The 12761-nt window shown below is 32.3% G+C and overlaps 1 protein-coding gene and 1 long non-coding RNA gene across 3 annotated transcripts; one reads left to right on the forward strand and one right to left on the reverse strand.

Moving 5' to 3' along the window:
* Positions 1-597: 597 nt before the first annotated feature.
* Positions 598-11555, forward strand: LOC104880114 (uncharacterized). Of its 2 annotated transcripts, none has more exons than XR_786442.3 (3): positions 598-873; positions 974-1093; positions 9939-11555. It is a non-coding gene; the product is annotated as an uncharacterized LOC104880114 (long non-coding RNA). The 2 variants fall into 2 exon arrangements; XR_002030580.2 differs by having other exon boundaries at positions 1018-1093.
* On the reverse strand, positions 7913-10313 carry LOC100253679 (cytochrome P450 93A3). The gene is made up of 2 exons (XM_002277071.4): positions 9407-10313; positions 7913-8652 (listed from the first exon to the last, which is right to left on the reverse strand). Exons 1-2 carry the CDS (start codon positions 10310-10312, stop codon positions 8020-8022), a joined length of 1539 nt encoding a protein of 512 aa, XP_002277107.3. The 5' UTR covers position 10313; the 3' UTR covers positions 7913-8019.
* Positions 11556-12761: the final 1206 nt, after the last annotated feature.

Genomic DNA, 12761 nt, shown 5'->3' on the forward strand with positions numbered 1-12761 from the left:
TTTATTATAAAATATTTTAAAGAAATTAGAAGTATTTTATTGGATTGTTTGGCCAAATTTTAAAAATCATTTACAAAAATTGGATTTCTAACAAATATTTTATAAATTATTATTTTTTTAAATATTAGGTAGATGATTTTAAAATTTTATAAGATTGTGTAATTTCAAATTTTATACAATATTCTAATTTTTCATAATTATTTTTAATAATGATTGCTCGTTAGAATGGATTTTTTTTTAATAATGAGAATATATGACATGCCATATGCCCACTTTAGTAATTAATAGTAAATTATTTATGGTAGGGGTATTCCATATGAAGCCTTTTGCGAATATGATCGGGGATGAGAAACATTTGTGCCTAGAAAAAGTGATGTGATAGTTGCAATGGGATAGTTTTTTGTTTTTAGTTTTAAAAAATTAATCCGAAATTTAAAATTAATGTTGATAGGATGTATTTACATCGAGTTTTAGGGGATGATGAAATTAACTCGAAAACAAACCTAACTAACTCTTAATAACAATATATATATATATATATATATATATATATATATATATAATTTTGTAAAAGATGGAAAGAAAAATCATCGGCTCCAACGTTCTTAGGAATGTTATCTGTGGCTGGGGATCAATGCATCATGTTAGGATAAGTTTCGGTAACCGATAAGATCTTGTAAAAAAAAAAAAAAATTATTTAACTGCCAAAAAACTCGATCTCTCCATACAAACGAATCGTTCGCCACGCGCCAACCAAATTTCCTCGTTCCATTTAAGCCCGTACATCTCCCGCCACAACAGAGCCCTTGAGGAGCACGTTTTCTCGTTTCATTCGATCGCATAGAGCGTTCGATTCATTGGCTCCGTGGCGCGGTAATGTATAATCTGCTTGCTATGATCTTCCTATTTATTTATGTTTTCGATATATTTTCGATTCATCGATCTTGATTCTGATGAGCTGTTGAATCGTTAGCCGTTGATTCGTGTGAACTCTGAGATGGCGTTGTTTGTTCGCAGGCATGATTCTCCGAGTTGCTTGGTTTCTTTCGTTAGTTCGATGATCGCATCAAGAATTGTTGACGACTGCATTGAGGTACGGCCCAATGTTTGATTCCTTTTTTCTTAGATCGTTTGTTTGGTTGCTGAGAAAAGTAAAGAAAGGAAAGAAAACTTTTGAGTCTTATTTTCCTGATTGAGTTGTAGGGGATTAGTTACTGGCGGTTTTTGTTTTCTCTGACAAATCTTGGACTCAATATTTTGATTTTCTTGGCTATCAAACAGTGCATAATTTTATGTGTGTGCAAGTTTGCATAAAATGTTGATGGTATTCGGCATTTTTTTGGTGTTATCCTTGGTACTTTGTTTGGTTTATGAGAAAAGGAAATAAATTAAAAATTAACCTTGGTTTTTCAATATTTTGTGTGAGGATTTCTTTAATTCATGCAAACAATCATAATCCTAATTCCCAAATTTTAGAAGTTTGTGATTTTTCACAATAGAATAAATAATCAAGAAAACATACTTTGATCCATGAGATTAATTTTGAAGAAAAATTATTTGTAGAAAAGAAGAAATTAGAGAAAACTTGGTTTCTCTCTCGACCCTTTTAGTTTGATGTAAATTTCTTGATGGAGAAAAAACTGTATATATATTAGGCAAAGAGATGACCAAATCTAAAATAGGGTTTTATGTCTCACAACGGATATTTAGAAATTGTTTTGAAGAATAGCAAAATGTTTGATGTTTTTAGAGGATTTTCTTTTTTTTTGGAGCTTCAAGGAAAAGTAGTACGTTTTTACTAGCTCTAAACATGAATTTGGTAATGGGTAACTTTCCTATTTGAGTCATTCCCATTTTGACTCTCCATGCTTGAAATGTAAAATGACCATTATGCCTATAGAGTGGGTCCTAGGGCATGCCATGATATATGCCAAATAATAACATCTTCTTGACTAATAGGATTTTAGCACTAAATATTATTAACCATAATTCTCTTTTAAATTAAATAAAAAATAATTAATAATAAAATAAACCCATCTTAATTATCTTTTAAATTGAATAAAAGATAATTAATAATAAAATAAGCCACTTGTGTCACATTAAAAAAATAAAGTGGCATTATCATGGTTTAATAATAAAACATAATATGTGTAGTATAAGCTAAGTCCTTTCTTACATTGGTCACGTCATAAATCATCATAAATTATCATTAAGTAAAAAATCATAAAGATTATAACGGTCATATGCCATTATCTCAATAGAGTCCCTTCCATGTATCACAATATTTAGTTTCAAATTTGATTTGTAATAAAATATATCATAATGATCCAACAATATTGTTTTTGTCAAAGGCAAATCTTGTTAAAATTCACATAATTCATTTATGTATATGCTAACGATAAGAAACAAGATATTCAAATATTAGAAACAATATTTAAAAAGTTTTATGAGTGTTGAATACATGAAAACATAAAATAATGACATAATGTCAGTAATGGTACCCAATAATGCCCATTCTTTTGATATATTCATTAAATGTATTTGGTAGTAATCTTTTTGTTAATGGATTAGTAATCATAAGGTTGATGCTAATGTGCTTGATGGGCACCCTTTGTTTTTGAACTACTTTAACAACAACATATTTCACTTTCATGTGTTTAGGACCATTTGAATACTTGTCGTTTTTCGAAAAGAAGACTGTTGACAGAGTTATCACAATAAATTTTAGGGACTTGGTAATACTGTTGATAATTCCAAGTCTGGAAATAAAGTTCTGTAGCTATAATCCATGAATAGTCAACTCAAAGCATGCCATAAACTTAGCTTCCATGGTGGGATGCAGTAATGACAGATTGTTTCACACTCTTCCATGAGATTTCATCCCCGGCCAAAATGAACAAATAACCAAATGACGATTTTCTTGTATCAACACATCCAACATAATCTGAATTTGAATATCCTATTACCTTTAGATGATCAGATCTCCTATAAGTGAGCATGTGATCCTTCGTTCCTTGTAAGTATCTCAATACTTTCTTTCCAACTTTTCAATAATCCAAACTTGGATTACTTTGACACCTGCCTAGTATTTTGACAGTAAAATTGATGTTTGGCTCGATACAAGTCTGTACATACATTAAGCTCCCAACAATAGATGCATAAGGAATCTAATTTTTTTTTGTGTGTTCCAATTCATTCTTTGGGCATTGCATAAGACTGAATTTATCTCATTTCTAAATTGGAACAACACTTTTCCATCTTCAATCTTTTTAGAACTTTATTAATATATGTTTTTTAAGGCAATCCTAACAATCATTGTGATCTGTTTCAAAATATTTCAATTCCTATCACATAGGATGCCCCACCCATATATTTCATTTGAAGGTTCTTAGAGAGAAATTTCTTGGTTTCATGTAATAAGCCAAGATCATTAGTAACAAGCAAGATATTATCAACATACAAAATCATAAAAATAAACTTGCTCCCATTGACCTTCAAATATATACATCCATTAACAATGTTTTCTTTAAATCTAAAAGAAGTGATGATATCTTTGAACTTAAGATGCCATTGTTGGGAAGTTTGTTTAAGTTCGTATATTGAATATTTAAGTTTACATACCATGTGTTCCTTTCTTTCAAAAGAAAAACCCTTGGGTTGATCCATGTAAATCTTTTCCCCTAAATTCCCTTTCCAAAAAGTGGTTTTTACATCCATTTGATGTAACTCTAAATCATAATGAGCTACCATTGCCATGATAATTTTAAAATAGTCATTTTTTGAAACAGAAGAAAAGGTCTCCTTGTAGTCAACACCGTCCTTTTGAGTAAAATCCTTGGCAATGAGTCTAGCCTTATATCGTTCGATATTTCCATTTGAGTCGTGTTTGGTCTTAAAAACCCATTTACAATCGACTCTCTCACAACCTTTAGGCAATTTGACGAGATCCCAAAATCCATTATGATTTATGGGTTTCAACTTTTCTTTTATGACGTCTAACCACTTAACAGAATTAACACTTTCTATGGCTTGTGAAAACAAAACTGAATCCTCATCAATTCCCAAGTCAAATTCTAATTCTTGTAGATAAACCACATAATCATAAGAAATAACAATTCTTTTTTGCCTTTGAGACCTTCTTAATGTTACTTCATGTGGTTCATCCACTACAAGTTCATTTGCAATAATTTCATTATTGGTAATTTGATCATTCATTTGTTATTTTTACAAGTTGTCAAATTGTTCAACAACTCTAGGAACAACAACATGAGAAAAAGTTATAGGTAAAGAACCCTACACCCTAACTTTTTCGATTTCCACTTTACGTGGTTCCACATTCCCACCAATGCTGTCATTTTCTATGAACTTAGCATATTTAGTTTCAACAATTTTCGTACTATGACCAAGACGATAAAATTATATCCTTTAGATTTTTTTGGATAATCAATGAAGAAGCCACTAGTTGTTCTTAAGTCCAGTTTCTTTTCATGTGGATTATAAATTCTTTACTTTCGTCGAGCAACCCCAAACATGTAGGTGCTTCAAATCGAGTTTCCTTTCCATCCAGAGTTCAAAAGGGGTTTTTGAAACTGCCTTACTAGGGCTCCTATTCAATAAATACATGATGGTTTTTAAAGCATGCATCCACAAAGATAAAGGTAAAGAAGAATAACTCAACATATTCCTAACCATGTCTATTAGAGTACAATTATGCCTTTCTACAACACCATTTTGTTGTGGTGTACTTGATATTGTGTATTGAGCACATATGCCAGGCTTTTTAAGACAAATGGACTAGGACATTGTTCAATTTCATCATGCTTTCCATAATATTCACTACTTCTGTTAGACTTGACAATTTTCACTTTTTTGTCTAGTTGTTTTTCAATCTCATTCATAAATACCTTTAAGGCGTCTATTAGTTGAGATTTTTTATGTAACAAATAAACATAGTCATAACATGAAAAATCATCAATAAAGATGATAAAATACTTTTCTCCACCAAAAGATGGAATATCAAAAGACCCACATATATCGGTGTGTATAAGTTCAAAGAGTTGTATGCTTCTTGTGACTGTTTTCTTAATTATGTGTTTTCCTTTAATACAATCCACATATATGCCAAGACCATAAAAATTCAATTCAGAAAGGATTTCATTCTTTATCAATCTCAGTATTTTTTCTTTAGATATGTGACCTAAGCATTTCTACCACAAGTAAGTTGAACTTTTAGCAACCGAACCACATTTAATACCAACATTTGATGTAAGGTTAACAAAATCTCAGCAAAAAAGTTATCAAGCTTTAATTTGTACAAACCATCACATAGAACACTAAAACCAACGAAATGATTATGTTTTAAACAAACTGAAACATCCATTCCCAAATTTAAAAGAATTTCTAGTGCATCAAGTTTAGACAAAGAAACTAAGGGCTTGTTTGGTAACCATTTTCGAAAACAGTTTTGAAAAACAGTTTTTAAGAATGGTTTTTGAAAATTGGTTTATGATGTTCTATAGAATAAAAATCTGTTTGGAAACCTAAAATATTTTTAACTTGTTTTTAATATTTTTAAATATGTTTTAAAAATAATTTTTATGTCTAGTGTTTTATTTTTAATTATTCTACATGTTTGTATAATTATTTTTTAAAACAACCTTCAAAAAATAAGTGAAAACAATAGAAAACAATTAAAAGATGTTATTTGAAAACAAACATAAAAATTTAGTAATGAACGTTTAAACTTGATTAGCTGGATACTCTTTTAAATTTAGGAATGAATGTTTTAGTTTGTTTAAACATAATCATTTCATTAGTTCTTGTGTATTATGTGATGGTTTGTACAAATTCAAACTTGATAACCTTTTTGTTGGGACTTTGTTAACGTTGCATCATAATGTTGGTACTAAACGTGGTTCAGTTGATGAAAGTTTAGATTACTTGTGGCATAAATGCTTGGGTCACATGTCCAAAGAAAGAATACTGAGATTGGTAAAGAATAAAATCCTTCATAATTTGAATTTTGTTGATCTTAGTATATGTGTGGATTGTATTAAAGGAAAACACACAATTAAGAAAGTAGCCATAATAAGCATACAACTCCTTGAACTTATTTACACCGATATATATGGGTCTTTTGATGTTTCATCTTTTGGTGGAGAAAGGTATTTTATCACCTTTATGGATGATTTTTCACGTTATGACTATGTTTATGTATTGCATGAAAAATCTCAATTAATAGATGCCTTAAAGGTGTTTATTAATGAGGTTGAAAGACAATTAGACAGAAAAGTGAAAATTGTCATGTTTGACAGAGGTGGTGAATATTATGGAAAGCATGATGAAACTGAACAATGCCCTAATCCATTTGCTAAATTCCTTGAAAAGTGTGGCATATGTTCTTAATACGCAATGTTAGGTACACTGCAACAAAACGGTGTTGCAGAAAGGCATAATTGTACTCTTTGTGGATGCTTGCCTTGAAAACCGCCATGTATTTATTGAATAGGGTTCTTAGAAAGGCAATTTCAAAGACTCCTTTTGAATTGTAGCTAGGAAAGTACCTGCATGTTTGGGGTTATTGGCGGAAATAAAGGATTTATAATCCACATGAAAAGAAACTGGACTCAAGAATAACTAATGGCTTTTTCATTGGTTATCTAGAAAAACGTTAAAGGATATGAATTTTATTGTATAGACCATAGTAAGAGAATTGTTGAAATTGGAAATGTTAGGTTTATAGGAAATGGTGACATAAGTGGGAGTGTGGAACCATGCAAAGTGGAAATCGAAGAAGTTAGGGTACTGGTTTCGTTATCTATAACTTCTTCTCAAGTTGTTGTTCCTACAGTTGTTGAATAGTTTGACAACTTGTAAGAACAACAAATGAATGATCAAATTCCCACAATGAAATTGTTGCAAATAAACTTGTAGTGGATGAACCACATGAAATAGCATTGAAGAAGGTCTCAAAGGCAAAAGAGAGCTGCTATTTTTGTTGATTATGTGGTTTATCTACAAGAGTCAGAACTTGACTTACGAATTAATGAGGATCCAATTTCGTTTTCACAAGCTATAGAAAGTGTTACTTCTATTAAGTGGTTGGACATATGGAAACTAGATGTTTACTAAAATGTGGATTCATCATTTTTCATGGGAAACTAAAGCCATTGAAAACATGATTTTCTTAGCAACCAATGAAGGCAAGTTCTTATTTACTTTTGAATGTGAAACCTATGCTAGGCAAAAGCTATTATAGGTTACTTAGATTGTGCTTGTTAGAATGAAACAATCCTACTGCCGTTTTTTGTGAATTGCATATGGTTCTATTCGTGTGTTTTGTTCTCTTGCTTGTTTGAATAGGTTAAATGTTATTTGGTTGTTGCTTTGTTAACTCATTTTAGCTCGTTGTCATTTTAGCATTAAGGTTGAGAATTTCTCAAACTGCAGGCCTTAAGTAAATCTATTGCTAATAAAAATGCTAGCAGTGAAATAATCCTTCAGATATTCAACAGATCATGTATTGGCTGGCATAACTGTCATTTCATTGTTATTACAACTGAAACAGCTTTAGAAGAATTCCATTGTCTGGTTGGTCTATTAAAACTTGATAAGGTTAGGGTGATGATTCAATTGTTAGTCATTAGGTAACTGGTGTTAGCTTAATAATTTCAACCCTCTATGAATATGTGGGGTTTAAGAGTAGGCGCTTTCATGTTGGAGGTTTTGAGAACTGTGACACAGCCAATGACAGAATTGAGTTTGTAGAAGTGAAATGGGCAGGAGAACCATTTACTGGGGCCATTAGTTCAGGAAATTCAATAATTTGGCTATTTCCTTGCTATTATTTCCTCAAAAGTTTCCAGATTTTGCCCCTCCATACTTAAAAGACAAGTCATTGAATCAAAGCTATTTAGTTTGTTTGATTTTCGTTAATTAAAGAGAAGTACGATAAACACTCCCTTGATCTTCTTCTTTGATTTTTTTTTTTGAAATTATTTTTCAAATAATAAATAAGATCTATGGAAATAGGTGGAGTCTAGCCACTGGGACACAAATCAAAGGATGAGCCCTTGGAAGAGTGAGCCCTGGTCCCTCTTCCATGTTAAGAGTTCCATTGCCCCCGTCCCTCACCTTCCACTCAAAGCACTGAATCATAGCAGCAAGGCTTGTTTGGACGACCTGTAGTGCTAGTGAAGTTCCAGGGCAACCTCTTCTTCCACTTCCAAATGGCAGCAGATAAAAATGTTGTCCCCTAACTTCCAACTGGCTCTTTAAAGTCCCGTCTTCATTAACAAACCTCTCAGGCTGGAACTCAAGTGGGTTCTCCCAGTGGTTTGGATCCCTTCCTATAGCCCACACATTAACAAATAGCCGGGTTCCTGCGGGAATATCATAACCCCCAATGGTGCAGTCCTCAGATGACTCTCTAACAATCAATGGACCCGTGGGATGTAGCCTTAGTGTTTCCTTAACAATGGCTTGGAGGTAGGGAAGGTTTGCGATATCTGATTCTTCTACTAGTTTGTTTTTGCCAACCACGGAATCTATCTCTTGTCTTGCTTTCTCCATAATATTTGGGTTGTTGATCAGCTCTGCTAGTGCCCATTCGGTTGTAATGGCAGATGTGTCAGTCCCTGCTGCAAATATATCCTGTGAAATTCACTGGGTATGTATTAACTTCTTTGCAAAAACTCTTAATTTAGTGAGAAAATAAGGTTAAGGAGTGGGAGTGTTGTTACAAGAAAACTCATATTCCAGGCAACAATGTGAGCAAAGATCAATTAATGTTTTATCCAAATGGGGCTAGAGCAAATTGTTCAAACCCCTAAACACATCCTAAATTTTAGGGTCTTAAATCAAACTATATTTTCACATTTTAAAAGAATGACTAGAACATTCGAGCAGCAAATTTTTATATATACTGTTATAAGAATTTGAATTTTGCTTCTTTGTGGCTAGGAGGTTGAGAAATTCATCTGGTGCCCAAGAAAGGGGCCTCAAGCACAATCCTTTGTTAATAAGAATGAAATGCTTCATTTCAACTTTGGAGGATCAAATATCCCTCTTGGATTCCAAAGAACATGCGCCCAACACGTCTTTAGGGCCCACAAAACTGCCCCTAATAGGCGTTTTGTATATGCTTAAAAGCATCAGTCACAATGATCTGGACTATCTATTTGAAATCAAAACAACTATGGTTTTTCTTATAATTTTTTTGGCCATTATATATCTTCCAATTGGCCTTTTTTTTTTCTCTTGGTCATCTAAATGAACAACTTATAGGATACTAATGGGCTAGAATAATTATTAATCCAATAATCAGTAACCTTAAGACAAGGCCAGAGCTGACACTAGTTATTTTTGAGGAAATGTTAGAAATAAATGTAAGTGAAAGAGTCAATACCAGGATGAAGGCCTTGATGTTCTCTCTTGTTAATTTTATTTCTGAGCTTTGATCTTCTGATATGTCAAGTAAAATATCAAGTACATCCTTTGCTGCATCGCCTCCACCACCCATCTCCTTCTTCCTTGCCTCCTCATGCTCCCTCATAATCTTCTCTATCATTGAGTCAAACCTCTCATGAACTTCCTTGAGCCTTTTCCCAAATCCTTGCAAATCTAAATTCTTACAAAACCAAATAAAATCTGACAAATTAAACTTTCCAGTGAGCTCAGCTACTTCTTGCACCAATCTCTTTACTTCACCAGCTTCATTTTCACTATCAGAACACCTTAGACTCATGGTCATTGTTGATATCACATTGTTAGTCACCCTTATAAGTTCTTCTCGAACATCAATTTCCTCACCGGCTTCAGCTTTTTCCATTATTGACTGCATAAACCATTTTATCTCTGTACATCTAATGTGATAGAACTGGTCTAGCCTTCGACCAGAAAGAAGTTCTGACATGCAAAGTTTCTTCATGAACTTCCAGTAGAGCCCATAGGGAGCAAAGGAAAAGTCAGCTGAGCCATATGTCAAGAAATCAACAGCAGCAATTTTGGGTCGATTAGAGAATGAAGTTTCATGAGTTTTGAGGAACTCTTTGGCCATTTCTGGGGAGGAAGCAACAACACAGGGGACAGATCCGAGGAAGAGATGAATTAATGGTCCATAGCGGTGTGAGAGCTTGTGAAAAGCTTGGTGAGGTATAGGAGCAAGGAGATGGAGGTGACCAATGATTGGCAGGGCTAGTGGGCTTGGTGGAAGATGAACGGTTGTTCGCCATTTGGTGAAGATGGCTCGAATCAGGATGGTGGAGACTAACCAAATTAGGAAGAGAGTGATGTAACCTTGGAAGTCAGCCATGAATGAGGGACAGCAACGGTGAGACCAAGATGTTGGTTTCATGGAGTTGCTTATATAAGATGAAATAATACTTAAGAATTGGAGGTGGGCAATTGCTATGGTGTTTAGAATTTTTGAAAATCAAGTTTCACCAAATCTTTGAGAAATTACTCAATCCATGGACCTGTACAGTTACAGTCTCATTTTTGTTTTTTTTTTGGAACATTATACTCTGCATTATTCTCTTTACATGAAAGCCGGCGAAGATGGAAACAGACAAAAAAAGGAAAGAGGTGGGGTGGGGAATGGATGTTATTAGCCTTCAATTTGGTCATTGGTAGGTTTTGAAAACGAACAAACCTTCATTAAATTATGAGTTGCTTCCAGAATATATACGTCGTTCGACTCTTATTATATTTGGGAGGATAGAAACGTCTGGATTTTAAGAAGTCTGAATGCTTTGCCGGCAGTGGTGGGGGCTAGGTTGAAAGAGCTTCAATTATAGTATACACGTTGGCACTTGGATCTTATGATTAAATTTCTTGCTTGTCTCAATCTCTTCTACACGGTTGAAATCAGACACAGCCTTTGGTTTTTCTTGAGCCCAAACCAATTAGATTGCAGCAGGATATAGATACATGTTTCTTTAGTTTGGTCCGGTTGACTTATTCTACGTGAGCAAGGATCATCAAAGCGCCCCTCTCATACACGACAATTTCAAAATTCTTTCACTCACCCTCTTATCTTGTTTTAGAATATTCTCGATGTTGCCTGCAATGTGCCTTCCAGATGGTGCCACTGGTAGTAAGATTGCAAATTGAACTGGTCCGGTCTGAAATTTCTGAGACCCAAACCATAGGTATAATCTTTGAAGTTGGACTGGACATATGAAAACCTCTTCAAGAAGGGTTTAAGGCCAAGGATTGAAATCTCCGGAAGCGGAGGAAACGGCAAGAAAGGGAAAACAAATTGAGTCAATGGATAAGGTAAGTAACTAAAAAAAGAGAAGTTATTTGGACACATGAGCCAACACAAGCATCAAATTGTAAAAATGTCCTCTTTGATTTTACTAAAGAACCCTCTTTTTACACTTTTGTCCTTTTTTATTTGTTTCCTCCAAAACCAACATCTTCCCTGTTATTTTATTTGTTATTATTCATAGTCCATTTATCTCTCCAACTCACTTTTTAGTTTTTTTCACTACTTCCTAGAAAGTTGTACTATAACTTCCATCTTTTTCACCTCTATGGCTTGTTTTAACTTACTTTGAAGTTCTTTCTTAATTAATGATACTCTATGAAAACCCTCTTTGATCTCATTGTGACTTAACTCATTCTCTTCATCTCATTTTTCATTCAAGATGTTTAATTAAACCATATTGGATTATGTTTTATTTATAAAGAATATTTTAATTAAGCTTAAATTTTCATTAAAGATGTTTATCTGTGATTAAATTTTATTATAAAAAATAAACTAGGATTAAATTCATTAAGTTCTTAATTATTATCGTCATTTGAGCTATATTGTAGTTAAATTTCATGATGTTGTAGTTTTGGATTTTCACTTGAATTGTATTAAGTTTAAGTTTCATTTATAAAGCACTTAATGTTTTTAATGAGAATTTTCATTTGGACTTATGATAAAGTTTCATTTTTAAAAAAAAATTAACTTAAGTTAGAATTATGACTGATTAAGTGGATTTAATTTGTTGAATTATAAAAATGTTTATTTTTATTGTAAATGATCATTCACTTATGTATATCTATGGAAAATTATTCTTAAGGAATATATAAAGACAACAACAATAATTTAATTATTCGTGATCAACAAATTATAATTATTAATAATTAGTTCAAGTCTATAGGATTACGTAGGAAGATTTTATTGGAATGAGTGTGTTTAGTGGATGCTTGTACCTCAGTATTTTAAAAAAATTATTAAAGCCTATGTTACTACATGAACACCAAAAAGGTATATTAGCAATGTTAATTGTCATTGTGTAGATAGAAATTTTGCAATCGCTTGATCCCTGGCCTGTATCATTGTCATTGTGTATATTAGAACCAACATTATTTTTAAGCTTTATTGGCCCTACAAAAAAACCAAAATTCATATATATATATATAGAAAATCAAATTTTAGAAGTAATTTTTTTATACAACAAAAATAAAAAATAAATTTTAATTATCTCTATTCAAGCTTTGGTAAATTCAATCAAGCTATGTATTGCAAAAATGAAAGGCAATATAAATATTTAAAAGCTATTACAAAAAAGGGGGCACAGATTATCATTATTTTTATGTCCTAGAGTAGCTTTGAATTATAAAAATTATTATTTTGGTATTAAATGTAATTTCATATGTTTTTAAGTATTAAAATTCACTGAAATACAATCCTTATCCTTTTATTAATATTAAATATTCACTTTTAAAATTACATTTATTATTATTGAACATTTTATTCTTGACTA

The sequence above is a fragment of the Vitis vinifera genome, chromosome 8 (genome assembly GCF_030704535.1).
Source record: "Vitis vinifera cultivar Pinot Noir 40024 chromosome 8, ASM3070453v1".
NCBI lineage: Eukaryota > Viridiplantae > Streptophyta > Magnoliopsida > Vitales > Vitaceae > Vitis > Vitis vinifera.